The following is a 23,277-nucleotide window of genomic DNA, read 5'->3' as shown; positions in this document are numbered from 1 at the left end:
TAAAGATTAATGTGATAGTAAAAGCTGAGAAGATGTAGCCACACTGTCATCAACACAATTTAAATGAAAATGAATGAAAAAAGGCTTGTACTTTAATCTTGCATATTAGCATTTTAGAGTTAGCTAAATTCTGAATATTCATGGCTCAGCTTGCTATCCATTTCTACCATAACTAATTGCCTAATGAGGTTTCAGTGAAATTCTCTTTTGATGCTAAAGGCTCTTGAGCACAGTGAAAATGTCAAGTCATGAGAGAGGGCTAAAGAAAATACACACTAATCATTAAAATGGCCCAAATAGTTTTAAGCTTTAATAATGGAGGAAAATCCAGGATTGGGCAGGAAATAACTAAATTTATATTGTCTAAGCAGAATCTAATTCAAGTAATATCACTGAAGGCCATATAGTATATTAGCTTAATCCTGCTTATATATTTGAATTATATTCTCATTCTCTATATAGATTTTCTTTTCTTGTATAATTTTCACACTGAAGTTAATTTGATTTTTTATTGGTCTATAGCAGTTTCCTTTAAATTCTTAGATTAGCTTTAAAACAATATTAACTCTCTTTTTGAGAATCACCAGCATTCATAGAACTTAAAAAGAATAAAAGGACAGAAGACTCCCAGAGCTCCATCTAATGTTTGGCTGTGGGTTTGTGCATCTGGTTCTATCAGCTGCTGCATGGAGCCTCACAGAGGGCAGTTATGACTCCTGTCTGCAAGCACAGCAGTGTCTCATTAAAAGTATCAGGGATTGGTTCTTATACAGGGGAGGAGTCTCAAACTGTGCCAATCCTTGGTTGCCCATTCCTCTGTCTCTGCTCCATTGTTGTCCCTGAACATCTTTTGGCAAGATAAATTTTGGACTGAAGGTTTTGTGAGTGGGTTGGTGTTCTTATCCCCTCCAATGGGAGTCCTGCCTGGCTACAGGAGGCAGACACTTCAGGTTCCATATCTCTCAGTGCTAGGTAGCTCAGCTAGAGTGACCCTCATATACTCCCTGGAGTGTCCCCCATCCAAGGTCTCTGACACATCTTAGAGATGTCCCTCAAACCTCCCCCTTCCCACACGACTCCCAGACCCCAACTTCCAACCACTGCTGATTTCCATTTATTCTCCAGGACCTCTCTCCCCACCTCCTGATTAACCCCGCCATTCCCTCCCCTCTCCAATCTAGCTCCTTCCCTCCATCCACCTGCATTCTGATGACTATTTTATTTTCCCTTCAGAGAGACATCCAAGCATATTTAGCTTCTTTGGGTCTATGGATTGCAATGTGGGTATCTTGTACTTTATAGCTAGTATCTACTCATAAGTACATAGAATGCATGTCTTTTTGGGTTTTGGTTATCTCACTCAGGATTATATTTTCTAGTTTCTTCCATTTGGAAAAGGATTGAGGGACATGGAGGGGATAGTGAGTCCACAAGAAGACTACCAGAGTCAACTAGCCTAGACCACTGAGGATTCCCAGAGGAGGAACCACGAACGAAAGAGCACACATGAGATGGACAAAGCCCCCACACATATGTAGCAGATGTGCAACATCATGAAAGTCCTCAACAACTGGAGCAGGACTGACCTGACTCTGTTGCCTCCCTGTGGATCCCGGTCCCTTAACTGGGCTTCTTGTCTGGCCTCAGTGGAGAGAGGATTGTGCCTAGTCCTGCAGTGACTTGATGTGCCTGGGTGGGTTTGTATCCAGGGTGTCTCCCCCTTCTCAGAGGAGAAGGAGACATGAGAGGAGGGGCAGTGTGAGGGGAGTACTGGGAGGAGAGAGGTGGCTGTGACCTGGATGTAAAGTGAATAAATAAATAAATGAATGGGGAAAAACAAAGAAAAGTAAAGTCATGTGATTCTATATCACATGTTTAGTTTATGGTATGTTTATTTTTAAGGAGACAGCTCAAGTCATAAAGTAAGTGATTTCTTCTACTCTTGTTTTTATATCACTAAAAAAAAAAAAAAAGTCCGACTTTAGGCCATATAATCAGCCCAGTGAGATCTCAATATTTATATTTAGGAGAAAGATGTTTTATACTCCGTCATTGTCTTCTGGAAACCTTTACATTTCTATGTTTCCAGTAAGTGGTGTTAAATGGCTAAGCCTCTTGGCCTTTTGTCTGCTCAGCCTTAAGTGCTGAGGGAAATAACATCCATCACTTTGCAGCAGACATAAACTCAGTTAATCTCATTGAATTCTCAACCATTGCATTATGCATTTCCAAACATAATTATAGTATGGCCTAACATAGTCTAAAATTCCATTTTCCACAGCCAATAAAAACATGTTTTTGGGATAGATCCAAACTATGCCAAGTTTAACTTGTGTATCTTGGAACTGTTTTAGCAAACGAAACCCCAAAGGGTCAGATATCCTTTCTACTCTTTTTCTCTGTTTTGTGCAAAACGGAGAATAAGCCTAGGAAAGTAAGTCCTGAAGACATTCTCTTGGAAAAACAGTTTCATAACTGCACAGTGTATGTGTGGCTACGCCATTAACAGATTTAGGAGAAAATATTTTACAGAAGCTAAGATTTCGGGACTAAACTCTGCTTATTACTACTGAACTGCTATTTCTTTTAAGCTTTGCTCACAGACAGAGCAGGAAGTATTCACACAAACATAGATACAGATATATGGGACATGGTAGTATATGCCTGTCTCCCCACCACGGGGCTGAGGTAGGTGTGATGTGAGTTTGAGGTCAGTTTCAACTACTTAGTGAGTTCCGAGTAAGACAACTATAAATCAAGACCCTGTCTGTGAGCAAAGATATATAAGTAAAATTAAATAAGTGCAGATACGGACAGATAAGATTACTCACCAAACTCACATGTTCACAGATGGCACTTTATTTAAGTGTGACAAGAAGTATGTATTTGTTAACTGCCATCCTATTTTGTGTAAAGCACTATTAAAGATATGCATAGACTACAAGAGTTAGTCCTTCAATCTTGCACAAACCAAGCAGGAAAGATACGGTTACTGGTGAACTAGGAGACATAGAAGAGCTTGGCAATTGTGCCATCCATGTCTTGTAGTGGAAGGGAAGTGTTTTTATGGTCACTGTGAAGGCACATGTATCTCAGATTGGAGTCTCAGGAAGTATTCAGGAAGGGGGTGAGAGTGGGGAATCTGTGTTGACGGTTGGCCTGCAGCATTTTAAGATGTTTTATCAATTATAAAAGAAATAGTGAATATATAAATGCAGTACAAGACAAATGTATGAAATGGAGGAAAATTCAAATCACACATGAGTAGTGAGTTGGGAGATATTTCTATTCAAAGAAAACCCAGGAAAGGGCAGTTTTCACTGAGCTTAATACTCAAAGGGTCAAGACCAATTGTTTCATATGCTTGGTTGGTTTTGTTTGTAAAACACAGGGATTAATCTCACAAGGTTTTTAATCTTATTCTTGAAATTTGAAAGTCAAAAAGTCTTTGTGTAACACAATTCATTATAGGTATGAAATTTTATAATAATGCTGAATTATGTATGTTCTTTTGTATATGAAAGTCTGAGATTTCAGTACAATTTAGTATCTTTGGTCTCCTGTTTGGTGTGACATACCAAGTCTAGAATCAAATATAAAAAGCTACATTTCATTTTGCTGTCTGTCTCTTTACAGTCCTTAAGCCTGGAATAATCCTCCAAAGTATTTTTATATTTTCAACGGGACATTTTAAAAGCAAAAAAAAATTATATATAGATCTTTCTTTACTTTGATTGTGTCTGGTATTTTCCAGACATAGAAAATGAAAATATTTATAAAATAATGAGTTAATTTATTTTTGGAATGTCAGAAATAAAGGCATGCAGTGCTACACTGTCAGAGTACCATGTTCCCGTTTTTACAAACCTTTCAACTAGAAGTCTGTAGAAAGATACCTTGAGACTATATAAATATACTATTGTATCTGCATTATTTCTACCTGCTATTTTCAAGACTCCTAGACTTTTCTGGCTTTATCATTCCTGTGTTAGGTGATATGACCTTGTAAGAAAAAGGATTTATTTTCAATGTTCATCATTTGTCTATATCCATAGTGTCTCATAAAATTATATTTTAATCAGTGGGAACCAATACATATCTGTCACTTACATTGCTGCTCAAATTATTTCATATATCAACATGAAAGCTGTTTAAGCTGACTCATATAGTCTTTTTGATTTGCTTCCATCATTCTCTGAATGAATTTCTACCTTCATACTTGTGTGTATATATACATCTATGTACACACATGTATGTATATATATGTATATATAATAGTTCATACCAATACGTGTAATATATATCAAAAACATAAGATATATATTAACTTTCCTTTTTTCACATATCAAATACTGTCTCTCAATACTCCCTGTACAGATTTTTTTCTATATGAAATGATTTTGTATAAGGGACTTTTATATGTATAAGAATAAACCTGCCATCTGGTACTGAAGAACATTTTTTTTTCTGAGGAGGGAAAAAGACAGAAGCAAGACCAGTATTGCTAATGTTTAGGCAGAGGTATTTTTAGACAAATAGTACTGGGAAACAGACAACTTAGACAATTTAGAAAATTCAAATTATATAAAATTATTGAGTGTGTCTTAAATTTTATGTGTAGTTCATTTATTTCCCCAAATATCAGCAATTTTATTTGGAATGTGTCATTTTTAAAAAATGATAAGGAAATGGTATTTATTACAGAACATTACTGTAATTAATGAAAATATGTAGTTTCTGAATATAATTAGAAAGAACAGATTCCTGACTGTGTGATGATATATGTCACCTATAACTAATAGCATACCATCACTCCACAGTACTTACCTACTGTTAGACTTCTTGATGTATTCTTTGCTGTAGTACAAGTAGTTTTGATTTCTTTGTCAAACCAGCCAATATAAAGTACTTTTTACACCAGTAAAACACAGGACAATTAATTTTTCACAGGAATCAAGGTTGAAAGAACATTTGTGGACTGCTGGTTTTAGATGGTTGGTGCAGAGACCATCTAAGAACTTGATTTTTCTAGAAATCAAAATTAACAACTTAAAAATGAAATGAAGATGAAGATATGTGAAACAATCTTTTCATACTAAAATTATGTGCTGAGGGCCAACATATCACTAGATCATGCCACAAACTTTTGACGGAGACCTCTGCATTCTTCACTGTCATCCTCGAGAACCCTACACTGTGCTTTTATCAGTAAAGCAGATGGTTCTCTTCTCTGACAATAGCATCAGTGGTCCACTGCTGACTGCCAGCTAGAGTTTCACCTCCTTGGTATGGAATATGGAAGCTGGGCTCTGGTTCTCTAGCCTTTCCCTTCCACCTTTTCATACTTATACCCTCGAGTCATACCAAGATGCTTGCTGCTTCCTCTGACGTAAGGAGGTTCCTCACCTGCACTAGTTCTTCCTTTGACTGGACTCTTCTGCACGCTTGTCTGATTTCTTTCTTTTTTACCATTTAAAATCTTTTGTTATAAAAATAATAAATGTTCAGGAGATATTTTAAAGCTAATTAATATGATGCAATATAATATTCATAGAAATATTACATGGAATTCCATATATATATATATATATATACACACACACACACATATATGTAATCTTCAATTTACATGTGTACTGGTTAAATATTGAAAAATAAAAAACAAATCAAATCTTCATGACCACTACTTAAGGATACCTGATAATTGAATCAAAGTAGTTTCTTCTTCTTCTCCTTCTTTCTTCTTCTTCTTCTTCTCCTTCTTCTTCTTCTTCTTCTTCTTCTTCTTCTTCTTCTTCTTCTTCTTCTTCTTCTTCTTCTTCTTCTTCTTCTTCTTCTTTAAATCCACACTGCAGCATTTCTAATAAATGATTCTTCTCTGATGAATAGTTGCTGTCTAAGTTTTGGTAACAATTACCTCCATGTATCTTTATTCTGTTCTACTTTTGTCTCGTTATAGATATGTATAAGTTACTGGAGTGTATTGAAATAGCTTTTAAAAAATATCTTTTTAAGGAAGAGGGGGTACATGTTAATATTATTTTCCTGACAACTGGTTCACAATTTGTCAAGTTGACAAACAAGTTAAACCAGGATACTTTGAAAGGAGTATATGATGCCCCAGGTTTTGAGGTAGATTGTTTCTTGACTATATGGTGAAGAACGTGGATCATGGAGAGCACTTGCCTTTAAGCTGAAATGACTTTGTGAGATCTTGAGGTAAGAAACTCAGGAAAATGTAGACTCACTTCTAGATTGGTTGTTAAGTGTAAACCTACCTTGAGAAGAATAGAAGAATGTCCTGTGCGATGGTTGGAGGATCAATAAATAGATATTGGAGGTTCCTCCACATTCCAGGAATCTGAGATTGTATTTGTAACAACTCATTACTTCAAGGTCAAAAAATAGACATCCATTAGCTTCAGACTGGAGCACTGTGTGTATTCAAATTAGAGGTGTATGCAATGGTGTCAGCGTTTGGAGGCTGATTATGGGATGGATCCCCGGGTGTGGTAGTCTCTAGATGGTCCATCCTTTCATCTCATCTCCAAACTTTGTCTCTGTAACTCGTTCCATGGGTGTTTTGCTCCCAATTCTAAGAAGGGGCAAAGTGTCCACACTTTTTTGGTCTTCGTTCTTCTTGAGTTTCATTTGTTTTGCAAATTGTATCTTGTATCTTGGGTATTCTAAGTTTCTGGGATAATATCCACTTATCAGTGAGTACATACCATGTGAGTTCTTTTGTGATTGGTCTACCTCACTCAGGGTGATACCCTCCAGGTCATCCATTTGAGGCTATGCTGGGGCCTAGCAAACACAGAAGTGGATGCTCACAGTCAGCTATTAGATGGAACACAGGGTCCCCAATGGAGGAGCAAGAGAAAGTACCCAAGGAGCTAAAGGCATCTGTAACTCTATAGGTGGAACAACAGTATGAAATGTACCCCTGGAGCTCGTGTCTCTAGCTGCATATGTAGCAGAAGATGGCCTAGTTGGTCATCATTGGGAAAAGAGGCCCCTTGGTCTTGCAAACTTTATATGCCTCAGTACAGGGGAATACCAGGGCCAATAAGTGGGAGTGGGTGGGCAGGGGAGTGCTGGGGGAGGGTCTGGGGGGGCTTTTGGGATAGCATTTGAAATGTAAATGAAGAAAATACCTAATTAAAAATATGTAAAAAATAAATGTTATATTCACAAACTAGATTCTGACTGCATGTATATTTCAAAATAAATTTTACATATAAAGAGTAAGAAAAAAATAGAGGCAATGTTCTACATTAGTAGATCACCTGGGAATAAATTCAGACTTCCACAAATTTAAGAGTTTTAGAATTAATAGTACCCCTGGAGATTATCACTAGAAAGATGCTGTTCATGGAACAAGAGCAAGATGAGAAAGTGAAGGTAAAATGCAGAATAATTGTGAGGAGCAGAGACAGGGAAGCAAGGCCAGGAGTGAGAAAAGCCAGGACTCAAATTCATAGACTGTGTGGAAAGCAGCCTGGGTTAAATTCTTGCTTTTCTAGTTTCTGAAAGGCATATTAACTCTCTACAGCAGGGATGTTAACTTGTGTTTGAATTTGGTTTGGGAAGACATCATTGTAATAAAGTCTATAGAGCCATTGGAAGTATTTGGTATGTAGTTTGTGGTCAGCTAATGGCTCCCTCCATAAAGACTCACCAACATGGCTACCCAAATATGAGCAAGGAAGATACCAATAGACATGCCTGTGCTTTTCGGGTGTTTTTCAAAAGGTCCATGTCTATGTCTATACTACTGCCATTTTTTTTTATTTTGAATGTTTTGCATTTTATTTTTGAGATTTTACAACATTAAGTTATAATTATAACATTTCTCCCTTCATTTTTCTCCATCTAAACCATCTCAGATGCTCCCTCAACTTTCCCTCAAACTTATGGCCTCTTTTTTTTCTTTTTTTTTTTAACTAGTTGTTATTGAATGTATGTATGTATATGCACATGCATATACTTCCCTAAGTATAATTTATCCAGTCTGTATAATGTTACCTGAATATATGTTAATATAATAATATACTACTACTACTACTTTTGTGTAAAGTTGAGGTCTTGTGGGTTTTTCCTACACACATTGGAATGTCTATTGGTGTTGTCTTTGTTTACTAAGTTTTATCTATGCTTTCTTATAACAGTATCAGATTTCACAACCTTTGTGATATTAGATCTATTTTGAGTATACATTTTGGACAGGGTGAGAGGTGTGGATCTAGTATCAGTTTTTCCTCCAGATACCTTGTTTTTGAAACACCATATGTCTCTCCTTCAGTGGATATTTTTGACATTTTTGTCAAAATTTAGCTGACTGTCAAATGTAGGTTTATTTCTGTATCCCCTATTCTAATTCTATTCTACTCACCTCTCTCTGTGTGTGTATGTGTGTGTGTGTGTGTATGAATGCCATACAGATTTTTTTTTTTACTGTGGTTCTGAAGTATAATTTGTGGTCAGAAATTATGACACCTCTGTGCTATTTTCTTTGTTTAGGACTTTGCTTTGGCTATTCAAAGTTTGTTGTGCTTCAGTTTTAGCACTGGAATGCATTGCGTTGAGTGTTGGACTTGAGAAATGGCATTGGCCAGCTGAAATTGTGATGGGAATTTGAATTTGGAGCTTAATAAAACACATGTGGAAACATATAACATGCTAGAGAGCAATTAGCCATGATGAATTGCTATGAAAATAAGGTGATAATTCAGGAGATAAATTTGGCAAGGATAGATTGTTACATGGATTTGGAGTGAGGAAAATATTCACGTACAAGTGAAGAGGAAATATGAAGCTAAAAGGAGATTATTCTGAGGCAGGAATAGATGTAAGGCTACAGATACTTCTGGTTTATATATGTATTTGTATGTGTAGCTCTTGTATGTGTAACTCATGTTTTGTCTTAGAAAGATAGTGGTGGTAGTGACCTGCTTGTATACATTTGGGTACGTCCATAGGACCTGTTTTGCATCCTTCTGACAGTCAGGTGCTAGTAGTATAGATCATTGGCAGTGTGCTTGCCTAGCATGGGCAAAGCTCAGTTTGATTCCCATGTCTCTCACCTCCAGATGAAGAAAATCAGTGGCTGCTGCTATTCAAAGCCTGTGTGAGTCATGACCATCCCTAATGCTCTGTAATTCTTAATGCCTGGAGAAGCCAATAGGTTAGCATTCGGGAACTTTCCATTTATCATCACTGATTTATTTCCTGGTGGGAGTCTTTGACTCACAGGCATTACTGGAACTTTAAGACAAATTTGAAGAAAAAGAAAAAAAAAACATTGATTGAATTTAGAGTTATTTTGAAAGCAGGCTTAAAATACGGATTAGAGCTGATAGTAATGAGTCAGTACTGAAGCTAAGTTGACAAGAGTAGACTGTACAGTTGGGAAACTGAGCAGTAGTACTGTGTAGCTGCTTCTGAAGAATTTTCCACTGACTGAAGAATTACAAATAAGAAGACTTTGAGGAGTGATGAAAACTCTGACTCACATGGTTTCCAACTGTCATGGCTTATGGCTTACTTGCCTCATTTCCAGCCTGAGGGTGAAAGTTTCTTCAACTCTTCAGGGTAATGCGTGCTCCCAATTACATACCATTGCTTGGTTCTTGGGCCTTAGAAAACTTTTAACCTTTCCTCTTAAGCCTGCTTGTTGAGTATATCTATTCATCCTTCAAGAGCCTGTCTAATCACCCCTGCTTTAATTCTCTCACTCAAAGGGAATCTTACATTGAGGAGGCTCCCATGTCTAATGTTTCCTGAACTACCCAATACTCAAGATTTATTTCCTTATATAGGAGATTTAAGTACGGCTTGATTCTACAGTGAGCAGTGGGTGTTTGGCTATGAGAATCTATTTTGAACGATTTCCTTTGTTGCTGTTGATGTTTTTGAGAAATGTCACACTGTTCGAAGGAAGCACTTTCCTTGGCAGCATCAGTGGCTGTCAGAACCTGGGAGAGTGCTAATTGAAGCCAATCAAACTTTAGCTGCCTGGGTTCTACTCTTCTCCTTTGCAATGGACACAACTGACTTGGCACTGAGCCAACTGGGGGGGGGGGCGGCGGGGGACTAAAGCTTCCCTTGATACAAACCGATCTCTCTTACTTGTTGAGGAAAGTACGTCTGACACATTTGTTTTAAACCTTAGGTTTGACACACAGGTGAAGAGAATCTATGGAAATTGCTCATCAGATAAAATCTGCCTCTCCCAAAGTGGACAACAGTTTTTAGTAAAACTGAGAACCATTTACAGAGTTATCCTCAAATGTGCTGTCAATTTTAATATCAGCATGTCTTGAGTGTGTTTTCTCTGAAACTGAGCTGTGGCCGGCATAGTTTATAAGAGGCCTCTAAGAGATGATTACAGGAGAGCTCTGTCTCCTTCATGGAATAAATGTTCTTTTAAAGGAAGCATCTGGGGCAGTGATTGGATACCTTGCCTGGAGGCTTGTATCCAATCACTGTCAGGCTGCAGCAGAAACCCTCTCCCCTCACCAAGTGGAGGCACTTTGGTTTTCTTCTTGTCTTCTAGAACTGTGAGAAAATAAAATTTTGATCTTTACATGTACCCTGTTTCAAGCCTTCTGTTACAGTAGCACAGACTGGACCCAGATCCAATTGTAAATTGTACTTGTTCTTAGGTACACAAGACTGTTGGTTTAAAGAAGTGTGATAACAGATTGAAACACATTGAGCATCAGAAAATGTCTTGCAACATTACAAGGAATTGACACAAGTCTGTTCTTAGGAACATACAGTTACACATATGAGGCAAATGTCATTTTTGTATAATTTAATTAGGTTTTCTTCTGATATAGTCAGGAGGATTAGACATTCTGCTTCCTTCTTCCTTCAGTGCATCTTGGAGTCTTGACAGATAAGTTCTTGCACACATAATTACATAGATTATCATAGACTCAGACTGTGGTGTTGTGAAGAAGCGAAGACATGATACAGGCATATGAAACTCAGATGGGCTGTTGGGAGAGGCACCTGCCTGTACAGGTGTCAAGGCAGCTAAAATCAGAGCAATAAGCAGAACAGACAGTTTAAGCTAAGGGACCAGTGTGGATGGAGAGGGCAGGAAAGGTGTGGAATGCTCAAGGGAAACAATGGCTTGGAACTAAAAGAGGGAGAATCAGAAGATCTGTGTGGAGAAGGGGTACAGGGAGGTGGGGGCCTGATTGAGCAGGAGGTAGGGTCCTGATTGGGCAGATGTTAATGTCACTGTATGATGTTATCACTGTGCACCCACTTGAATGAATAAGAAAATTTCATAATGTAATGGGAACCATGTGCTATTTCCTCTTTCATTTGGATGAATGTGACCTTTTCTCTGTCAGTCAGAGGCATTCATCTGCCTCAAGCAGGGGTGGGACTGACATCAGCAAAGACAAAAAGCAAGACAAAGAAGCAGCTCACTTTGATACCCTACTGGAGCTGCTGAATCCCCTAAGAACTAAAGTTCCTACAACATCACTTTGATACCCTGGTCCAGTTCACACCTGAAAAAGCTCCCCAAGTTCTGAAGGCTCTACTTAATATTCATGAAGTAGGCATTTAGACTTGAATATCCTCGAGTGTTTCTGTTGCTCTCTGTTTAATAATCGATGATGGACACCCAGGACATAAGACCTGTTCTACTACAAAGGGTGTAGAAAGGCATCCCGCTTCTTACCTGATGAAGTTTTGAATGGGGGGATCAGATGTAAGGTGATTTGTACAGTGAGCAGAGTGTTTGGACCTTGAACATGTTTGGTTGGAAGTAAAAACCTGCAGCAAAGGGAATTTCACTGTGATTTAGGGAGTTACATATCACAGAGGAAAAATTATAGTACAGGATGATTGGTCTCAAACCTTTTTCAAGGGCCCGTGTGGATATAAGGCTCAGGTAGCCCTATTAGTCTGGTGGAGACTTTAGGACTCAGCTGATACAGGGGAAGTCTATTCTAGTGTTCCCACTGCAAGGGGCCAGGGATACTACACAGACTCCAATGGAGTAATTGCTTCTTCATAACTTGCATTTCTGTAAATTAAGGAATTGCTTAATATATGAGATAGATGAATGACAGTTCTCCTAGGACTAGTGAAGCTTAGAGTGGCTAAGCATTAAGTGACTTTAATTCCTACATTGACTTAAATGAGTTTAGCAGCCACAGAATTTAGCTTTGGACATTTGTATGGAGCCAAGTGACCAGACAAAGAAGCCTTGTTGCAAACATCAGCGATTATAGAGAAGAGTAAACGCCTGCAGGTGTGATTCTGAGGCCACCAGTATCCCGCCAACTCCAAATCACAGAAACCCACATCCTTAAACTCTGTGCCACGTTGTTGTAAGGCAGCATATAGAAGAAATCTTAAAGAATGCTCTTTGACTAGAAGTAGCTCAATCTTTAGGAAAACATTGTTAACATAAGACGAAGAGTAGCATTAATGACAATTTCATCCACGTCCACTTCATAAATGACTATTGAGCATATTTATATGCCATGCCTAGGAGGGACAAGTACTAATCCTGGCCTTCTTAGCACTAGTAAGGGTAGCTACAAATTGACACTCTAAGGAGACAGGTGGCCCAGTTTGAACAAATGCAGATGCTGCTGTCTATTTTTTTTATCTGAGTAGTGTTTCCACAGAATGTTCTGGTGATACATATGACTTAGGTATGGTTAAGAGATGCTAAAAGAGACTGTAGGATTTATGTGTGGTTGGGCATTGCATTTAAGTTACTTGCCAGTTTATCCCAGAGGCTGTGGGAGAGTCATAGGGTATAACAGCAGGAAAGGATCTCAGAGGACAGGTAGCCCAACCCCTTTGTTGGGCTCAAGTTTCTCAAGAAGACACTAACAACACAGGATATTGCAAAGACAACTGCTGCTAGGACTAGGGTTTGAATACATGCTCCTTGACATAAGGGCAAAAATCTTTCTAAAAAAAATAGAGCTTCCACTCAGATCTCAGTAAAAAATATTTATTGGTCAGTACCAATGATTATCACAGGGATCCACAGGGTTTCCTGGGCTAGCTCTTAAAAAGTATTGGGGATGTGAGGGGCAGTGTGTTAATATTTAAGAAGAGTCAGGGGTTAGGAGAAGAAAGAGTGCACCCAGGGGAGATAAGGTGATTCTTCTCCTTTTCTAGAGTTCTCTAGAAAAGGTAGAATGTAGACTAGAAAGAACTCTGACAGGAGGCAGAGCACTTACTCACCACACAGGAGGAGGAAAAACTACTACAACAAAAATAAACATGTGTGGTTCAGGAAAGAAACACCAGGGCTCAAAGTCCATATTTTTAATCTGTTGTGAAATCTATAGCAAGAAATTCAGTTTCAAAAATGACTTACAACATGGAAGCTGTGAAAATCCATCCGTGGAGCATTGGTGAGATCTGTGTTTTTTGTCAGTGATTCCGCTCATTCCCTGAGGTGAGTTCTACTCAGTGGCAGAGGAGCAGAGACCAGGCTAGCGCATCAGGAAGAAGTGGCCCTCTGCCATTTCACTCAGGATGTAATTGACCATGGGATGGTCCCCATGACTGTTGCAAAGTCTGTAGATATGACAAGTAAAAGATATGCTAGTGCTAGCACGGCATCCCTATTTTCCTTTTCTGTTTTGGGGCTTCTGTTCCAGATCTAGGTGATTTTCCAGGAGAGTGCCACTGTGTATCTCACCTTTCATGTTCAATATATCAAGCAAAATGAAAGGTAGGAAATGACTTAACTGAAGCCCTCATACCTTTAGACTTGGTGGAAAGTGGGGCAGCAAAACTTAAAGGTGCAGAGTTCTTTAAGCCAACGTCTGAATACAGTAACACAAGCTAAAGTGCCCTTTGGTCCTTCTTTTCCATTTGTTCCTTCACACTTCCTGAAATATGTAACTTGTGATGTTATATTCCATTAAAATCTGTTTAATGAAATAACAGCACACACTTCTTCCCAGGCTTAATGCAGATAAAGTGACCATTTGCAGATAAATTAATTTTCCATTGTTTGGGTGGGTAGCTGAGTATCCAGTGGCCTTCTAACATTGCATGTCTGGGACTTCAGCATCACAGAGAGCAAACTGTTTACTTGGTTTCCATAGTGATTAAGAGAATACACCATGATGCTTTCAGGGTGCTTCTGGCTGGGACTATCACAAAGGTGGATCCATGTGTTTCAGTAAACACAATAATTAAGACAGATGTCCTCCCTTTTCACCGACTATGACGACCTCTAATCATGCTGCGTCAAGTTGGGTGCATGCATCAGTATGCATCTGTATGCACACATATATGAAAAAGTGTGAGTATATACATAAGCATATATAAGGATATGTGGTGTATATATATATATATATATATATATATATATATATATATATATGTCTATATACACGTATATGTGTGGATGTATAATTTAAAATGCTAAGCAAAGCAAGCTGCATTTAATTTACCACATTAGGAAAAACAAATACTATTTCTGACCTTGGCCCTATTTAAAATCTTAATAAATTGTATTCAGCCTATTTTATAAGAGATTTGGCCTGGTTATTTGTATCACAGCTTTTACTATTTTGTGTAGATGGTTGTGTTAATAAAAGTGATAGACTTTTGTAATTTACTTAACAATGAATGCTTTTCATCTTACTGGATGCTACATTAAACTTGATTGCTAGAAAAAGGCCACTTCTCTTCCCCAAATCAAATTTAAATATTCTCTGGAAAGAATAAATGAAATCATATGCTTTGGGACCCATTGAGATGATTCAGCTTGCGGAGGAGAAGCATGCTGCCTAGCTTAATGACCTGAGTTTAGTCTCCAGGACGTATATGGTAGGAGCAGAGAATCACTGCAATTTATTCTCTGACTTCCATACGTGTTCTTGGCCATGAATGTGTACAGGCATGTGAACATGCATGTACACACACACACACACAATGTATAAATAAAAAGTTGCATTTTTCTCTGTTTTAAGAGAATGTTTAGTTTACAGGCATATTCTCATTGCTTTTGTTGAGATGAATATTGGGCTCAAATGATGTGCTTAACATAAATGCAAGTCTATCCGGACTCCCTTAGTCATTTAAATTTTAAAAATGTAAATTGAATACAATTAAAGTTACATTGGCTTTTCTGTGATCTGTGTGAACAACCTTTAAGTTCTCCGGCTGATGACTGAGTCTTGAGTTTGAGGTAAATAATAATGTGGATTTAGAAGAAACTCAGCTTAATGTTAACTGCCACTATGTTGAGTTGTTTTCATTATGGTCATGAAAAAAAATCATCTCACATTATATTAAAAGGTTTATTTTCTTTCTTTCTTTTTTTTTTTTGTTTTTTTTTTGAGACAGGGTTTCTCTGTATAGTCTTGGCTGTCCTGGAACTCACGTTGTAGATCAGGCTGGCCTCGAACTCAGAAATCCGCCTGTCTCTGCCTCCCAAGTGCTGGGATTAAAGGCATGCGCCACCACCGCCCAGAAAGGTTTATTTTCTATTTGTATGTGTGTGGGTGTTATCCATGCATTCGTGGGTACATATATGTATGTGCCCAGAGTGTGAATGCCTGTAGAGGCCACACTAGAGCACTAGGTTCCCAGAACCTGGAGCTCGAAATGGCTGTGGGTACTGCTAAGAAACTCCCCTGGAAAGGCAGTACGTTCTCTTTACTGCTGAGCCACCACACACGACTCACTTCTATTGGAAAGGTAGATGGACTTAGGAGATATAATAGTATAAACCATTACTGTGGAGACAGAATGCCACTACAAATGCAAAAGTCCCTCCAGGGAAACGTCAAAAGTGTGTTATTGTTTATGTACTTTCGTATGTGACAAAGAAAACCAAGGCATATGGTTATAGTAGAGTGTGCATTGGAGAGGTTTGCCTGTGGGTTTGAGTTTGAATGGTCTCCATACTTAACTTATTGCCATGTAAGAAGTCATGTGAGTTCATGATTGTGTGCTTTTGATGAGGATGGACACACTGATTTTGATGCTTCTCTATCAGTATATGTGCATGAATATATTATGAATATATAATTATCTGGCACCAATGGGAGGGAAGGCCCTTGGTCCTGTGAAGGATCGATGCTCCAGCATAGGGAAGGGAGGTGGGAGAGGGTGGGTGGGTGGGTGGAGAACCATAATAGAGGCAGGGGTGGGGGATGGGATAGGGGGCTTGCAGAGGAGAACCAGAAAGGGGACAATGCAAACAAAATATCCATATATATATATATATATATATATATATATATATATATAATCTTTTCATGTGGAGTTGTATAGGCATCATAATTTCTATGACAGTTTGTTTACAGAAAGAAAATAAGAACAAAAATCTCAAAAGAAACTACAGAATTCGATTAACATTATAACTTCATTTTACAAGAAATGACACTGGAGTCCAGACTGGCAAGACATTTGCCCCAGAGTCACTACAAGACGGGTTGATCGCACACACTTATTTTATCTTTGGTCCATTGCTCTCTCAGCCTGATTTTTACTTCCTGGCATGGATTAGAACTTCTTGATGAAATCAGTAGTTCTTATAAGTCTCATCTCCCTTTGGTGACAGAAAGAAGAAGGTGGTCTTATTTCTCTGAAGTGTTTGCGCATGACTGCAAATAGCTCCCTACCTTTGAGACCTTAGATTCGGCTTTTGTATGGATCATTCAACCAAAACCATGGCTACTCTCTACCTTTCCCTTTATGGCATGCACTTTTAAAACATTATAATCATGCTCTTAGATGGCTCGTTTAATTACATACTAAACCTTGGTTCTGAAATTTAATGACCTCGTCCTGGGCCACCAGGAGCTTAAATAACAATTCAAGAAAGTTTTCAAAATAATTTACCTTGAAGAACTAGAATTTCTGCTCTCTGTAACTTGGGCTTCTGTTCACAGAGTTAACGCCTCAGGTTCTAATGAAATAATGCTCACAAATTGGTTCATGGTTTTCTTTTCCACTTGTTTGTTTTCTCTCTTGTTATAAAATTTAAAATCCCACATACTATAAAATATTATGCACCCGACTATTTGGGTTTATTTATTTACCTGTTTGTTTATTTGTATGTAGATGTGTTTGTGTCTTGTTCTCTCTTTGGTAGTGTTATTTTCATAGTTATAAAGCTGCATTTCAGGACAGCAGCGTCTGGGTACATTTTCACTAATACACTTGAGCAATGCTTGTTTTGCTAACTTCTGGGCTCTGGCCAACACACAGGGACTTCTATCAGTTGACATGGCATCTTCAACCTCTGCCTGAGTGTAGATTATTAGGTTGTGAGTGTCCAAAAAAAACGATGTCTTGTCCCCACACTTCATCCAGTGTGAAAGCAACATTGTAAAATAATTGTAATCTCTTGAAGCAAACCAGCTGTGTAACTTCAGCCCGTCATTCCTCAGTAATTCATACACAGTTCTTACTTTAACAGAACCGACTTGTAGAAGGCACTCACTTGGGACTGCTTAGCCAGCTGTACAACTTTTATTTTGAAGAAAAAAAAGTTGAGCCTCAGAACAGGCTGTTTTAAAGACAGGGAGGGACTTAGCCTTGCCGGCTTGTCCAGCACATGGAGGGAGAGCTCTCATGGCTGCAATAACTTAGTGGGAGCTCCTACCTGGGTGTCGATTGGGCTAGGAAGGTTTCTGTTTGTTTTCTTCTGCTTCTGAGGGTCCTGTGTGTTTCCCTTGTCTGTATCAACGTGACTCTTGGTGGGTTTTGCACACCCTACTCGGTGGGGGAGTGCCCCAACGTGCCTGTCTTATGTGGCCTCTATGGACACACTGCCCAGCTGGCAGAGAACAGGGAAGTTTTCTCCCAGCACCCAAAAAGAGAAAGAGGAAACTACTTTTTCCTTCTGGGATCCTTGCTGCACAATAACTTCCACATTCTCTCCCCCCGGATTTCTGGAGCGCTTTCCAGGAAGAAGTTAAATCTTCATCTTTAAATGGATGAGTATGTCACAATCAGGAAGAAACACCTCCAAAGACCCATCTTTCGGTAAGTCTTGTTGCATCCCAGGTGGCTCCGGGGCTGTCAGCCACAATGGTCTCTCTCCTTCATCTTCAACCCAGAGGAATGTGGCACTAAACAGCAGCAGAGCAGCAAAGGGTGCCTGGAGTTTAACTTCATGCACACTGAAGAAATCCTTTTATTTTCTGCTCCCTGAAGCTCGATACATAAACTCTTTATCAATTCTTCAAAATATGCTTTAAAAACATATTTAGCTGCTCAAGCACATGAGTAACATAGCACTGGAAAAACTTTTGAAACGTTGTGCAATCTCTCCCTGTTGCTCAGTGCCGCTGCACACTCTACTAATTGGCAAATACTGTGCTTGGTTCTTTGAACTGATTATACTCAAGGGCAGGGTTTCTGCGCTATAAACGCTATGTCTTTCTCAAATAATGTGCTCTGAGATAAATTTGAATTTGATAGCTACTGTGCTGGAGTGTATCTCTTCTAGATCCTTTGGGAATATTAGGCAAGCAGTTAGGCAGGAGTGGGTCAAAGAGGAGGACTGTGTAGCATATAGAATGTGTAACCAGGAAAATATGGGCATAGTGTAATAAGTTCGGCTAAAGTTTATTTGGTGTGTGTGTGTGTGTGTGTGTGTGTGTGTGTGTGTGTGTGTCTGTGTGTCTGTGTGTGTGCGTGTGCGCGCGTGTGCGTGTGAATGCTTATTCTCTGGGGCAGCACTGATTTCTAATTATTTTAGCTGGATTGTTTAGTTATCTGTTACATACTTTAGAATTCAACTTTGAGAATAAATGGTTTTTAAATAGGTGGAAAATGAACACATAATTTCTGCTTTTAAGACAAAGGACTTAACCATCAACTTCTTATTATCTTCTTTGAAAATATTGTAAGGATACAGAAAATAGTAAGTGTTAACAATAGCAGATGCTAACTTCAAGCTGTAGCCACTAGTTTTTGATCTAGGGTTAAATTCAGAATAATAGAAATCTATAGAACAGGCCTTATTATTATTTCATCCTGAATATGAGTGGATCTTAAAGAGTGAAATTACATAAAGTCTGTGCATTTTATGCACTAAGTAGATTTTTTTTTTACAGTCTCATTAAAAGAAATAGAATACCTTGGTAATGCATGACACAGTTACAATATAAATCTGTTTTAAAACATTTTGAAGGTAAATTACACTTAAATCCAATATGGACTTAGGTATAATTTATATCTACTTAAATGTGTAGCTGTAAATACTGCAAAGCAACTGCTATAATTGCAACTGTTCATAAATCCAAAATTATCCTCAAAATGCATATTCACCTCAGTGGTCTTCCAACCCTATATAATTAAATAATTTATACAATAATATATTAATATATTATTTTCTACTTTCTCTCAAGTTCATAGTAGTTACAGGAGCTGTACAAACTGGAATCTACTTTTTGTTCAGAAGGCAAGGTGTGTTGGACAGAGGCAGAGCCACCTGGCCATCTTTTCTGTGTATTAATCCCATGTGGGAGTTTGGGGGATGGAGGCAGATGCCCTGGGGCCAAAGCCTCCTTGTATGTTATGTGGTCAGGCTCAGTTATGTGCTCCTTGCTGGTGGGCTTCACCCTATCTATAGCTACAATGTTTAAATACAGAGCACTGGCTCTTTGTTAAAAGTAAGATTTTTCTTTTGTGCCATAATAATTAGAATAAAACATGGTGAATTTAGATATTTTCTTCGTGTTCCTGGTGATCTGGGTGAAGCCTCCTGATTAGTACCAAGAGGTTGTACTTTCGCTTAGGCAGTTGTTTCCAGAAAGTGAAGGAAAGGGATCAAGGTTAGATGTAGCATGAGATCAACAGGCCCGTGGGCACTGCCATTACTGTTACTATGCATGGTGAAGAGCTGAGAGAGGAACATGACAGTTTAGTGTAGTTAGCCATACTTCCTTAGAGCACTTGGGTACCGGCTTCCTCAAAGCTATTTGTAGTTTTAGGCAAGCTGGCAATTGAGGCAAACTCCAGTCTTCAGTAATTTGCCCTATCTTACGGTTCTTCTCTGGGTACCTTGTCCCTTAGACATCGTGTATATTCTGAGTCTCACATTGGAACATTTTTTTTCCAGGCCTAGCTTTTCTTCTTAGAGAACTGTTGCAGATGTTTCTACCTCGGTGTATTTCTGCCTGTTTCTGCACTCCTCAAGGGCTTTGCCTCTGGTGATTAGTCCACTTGGTAAGGGGATCTGTTTCATATGTGCCATTAGGACCACATAAATTTAAAAGAACTTCCATGAATGTGATATCCTAGCTGCTTATAAATAATTCATTAAAAGTTTAGCAAGATAGGTAAGGTATGGAACTTTCATTCTAAAATTCCAAATTTCTTTATGTAGGATGGCTTCTCCTGAATAACTTGTGGTTCCAATCCAGCTGACCTGTACTTCTCTGGCAGACTTTGAGTTCGTTAGAGATATTATCATGTATATGTGAGCATAACACTCAAATGGGAGAACACAACAGGGGGGAATAGTACCCTGGGGAGACATATTGGGGATAAATTATATGATCTTAGAGAAAAGATGCAAAATTAGTTTAAAATTCTTTTTCTTGAGACAGTTAAAGTCAATTTTTAACATCAGCATAATTATTATAGATTTAAGAAAGTAAAAACTGTTCATTAAATAGGAAAAAAAGGTTCTGGAATAATGCACAGTATACTCTGACATCCCATGGCTGGATTAAGAAGAGTCTGACATAACTTAAATCCTGTTTCTAAGAATGTACAGATATTATACAATGAGAATTCTCGAAGTATTTCTCATAGTAAGTCTATCAAATCATTCTTACAATGGTCATCCTTGGAATGAGAATAAATACTTATATACATCTCCACACTATGTGAGCCAAGGAACAAAAGCAAAACTTCTCTAGTGGCCAAGGCAGAATTCGTATCATCTTGTTCATGAATAGTGTGTAGATCTTTGGGATGAGCCCTGAGCATTTGAAAATAATGTTTCCTTGAACATACAGCATGGTTCTTGGGGTGTCTTTACAACGTAAGCATATGCAGAGAAAAGACAAATCTTTACTTCCAGAGGAAATAAGATATGATAATTTTTTTCAGGAAGGAAATAACATCACAAAACAGATATTTGTGTGCTCCCAGTCAACAACACAAGTCTGTGCCCCTCAGTATTTACAGAAGAAAGGTACAGGGGTCATTAAAATCCAAGAGGTAACCCAACCATTAGGCAGAGAGACATTCTACACACACATGACTGTAGGCCTTTAAAGTTCCCTTTCTGTATCAGCAAAGGAAATTTTCTCTGGGGTCTGATAACTGACATTTCTGTCTCTTCCTTGTTTATCATCTTATTGAGAACTGCCAATTTATGTTTTTATATTACAAAATTTAGTATAATCACATGAAAGACCCATGTGGAACTCTAGCAAAATAATTGCTGAAAACATTTTCTGTATTATCAAATTCCTATTGTTTTGTAAGCTTTTTCCAGTATCATATGATGAACCAACCTTAGACTCTGATACCAACAAAACTTTCCCCTAAAATGCTTTAACCTTAAAATCTGTAAAACTAAGTTCTTTGAATATCTTTGTCACATAGAGGATAAGTGTGAGTTTTTGCTGTGAGATCAGCCCCTGGTTCACTTCACACATTTTCCCATTAAATTTTATTGCATGTGAATTTTTCCCATTATAATTCATAGAAGTGGACAGTTAATGTGAATTGTAAGGATTCTTGCAGGTTAAACATTTGTGTTGTTTGTAAGCAACAACCTTTGAACCTCTTTCAGGATTCCAAATTGAGTGAGTTATTTTTTGTGGGGATTTTCCATCAAGAGTACCATTTTAAAAAGTCATAAACAAAATCAAATTACACAAATAGTTCTTCATCAGCCCTAGCAATGAGAACTGCTCTATTCATCTGGGATCTGAGACACTAAAGGGTGATGCTGCCAGGGCCAAAGACTAATGAAAATCGGGTTGAGATCTTCCCAGTCTCCCAGCCCATAGAACATGTTGTTTCTTCTCTTTATGTGTTTTCAAAAGTTTTATTTTTACAAGTATCTGTTAGCAGTGGAACTCTGAGTGTGTTTTTGGCACACATGTTCCGTTCACATAGAAATGTCGAATCCAGTAGGATGGAATGAAGAAAACTATAAAAAGATCCTAATTCTGTTTGTTTGCCTACTGGGTAACTTCTGGGGTTTATGATTTAAAAAAATAATATTATAAAATAAGATACATGTCCATTTGAAATATATACCACATATTTAATATGAAAAATACTTTTGAGTACAATCATTGTTGTTTATTCCCGTGGTTTAGTGTATAAACACTTCTATCAAAGCCCACATATAAGTAGGGCCCCATCTTTCACGTTCTTATATTATGCGGGAGGGACACCCGAGAACATTAGTTTTTTCTCTTGGCAAGGTGTCCAGATGAAACTCAGTAATTCTGATATTTCTGAGAGATACATTTCCAGCAGAGCTTCTGGTACAACTAAAAATAACTTGAACAAATACTGTAAATAATAAAAAACTCACTTGAAAATTTAAAGGTCTTACGATGCATTATTGGATGTTTTTGTTTTATAAATACTTAAGTATTTGGTATTATTTAATTGGAATCTCTTTTGAGCACCTTCCTTACCACAGAAATATATAATTTTGAAAAAAATACATTGTAAAATCTCATCAGAGTATAGGAAGTCACACAGAAAATAACTAAGTATTAATGACAACTGATGAAATAGTATAATATATTAAATATTCTTTTCATCCAAAATGTTTCTATAGGATGTGGCTCTATATGAATCACATATAAATTATAACATAAACACAATATCATTCTGTATTTGTAAATATAGTTTTTCATTTTTGCCTACAAGATATGTTTATAAATGTATTTAGTAATAAAAGAAAGATCCAGGCATACTGATAATATGAGACCCTATCTCAAAAACAGAGAAAGCAGGAGCAATTGAGAAAGCCAGTATGTGACCTGGCAAGGGAGATAGTCACTGAACAGTTAGCATTAGAGTTTTCAAACATGGAGATGCTGTTCTTCTAATTTAGCTAATATATAAAATAACTTTCCATTTCCATTTAGGTTTTTACTTTTTGCTTTTAAAGTAGAAAAAAAATTATAAAACAGAGGTGTGTGTGTGTGTGAGTGTGTGTGTGTGTGTGTGTGTGTGTGTGTGTGTGTGTGTGTGTGTATAACTACCTGACCAAGCTTGGTGCTTATGTGGAAGCTAGAGGTTGACATAAGCTATTTTTTTCTA

General features: G+C 37.9%; 1 protein-coding gene across 8 annotated transcripts in view; it reads left to right on the top strand.

The window, feature by feature from the left end:
* Pde1a (phosphodiesterase 1A, calmodulin-dependent) overlaps window positions 1-23,277 on the top strand; it is a 362,070-nt gene that overhangs the window by 140,056 nt on the left and 198,737 nt on the right. The window contains exon 1 of one of the 8 annotated variants that reach the window (XM_030248436.1): window positions 17,098-18,009. The exons of 6 other annotated variants lie outside the window; for them this stretch is intronic. In XM_030248436.1, the coding sequence (XP_030104296.1) occupies window positions 17,957-18,009 (53 nt within the window). In that variant the 5' untranslated portion in view covers window positions 17,098-17,956. Of the gene's footprint in view, window positions 1-17,097; window positions 18,010-23,277 lie in introns of those variants that run through there. One more of the 8 variants, NM_001355142.2, reaches the window with a different exon arrangement.

The sequence above is a fragment of the Mus musculus genome, chromosome 2 (assembly GCF_000001635.26).
Source record: "Mus musculus strain C57BL/6J chromosome 2, GRCm38.p6 C57BL/6J".
Classification (NCBI taxonomy): domain Eukaryota; kingdom Metazoa; phylum Chordata; class Mammalia; order Rodentia; family Muridae; genus Mus; species Mus musculus.
The sequence above is the reverse complement of the archived record's forward strand: the minus strand, read 5'-3'. Positions and strand labels throughout refer to the sequence as shown.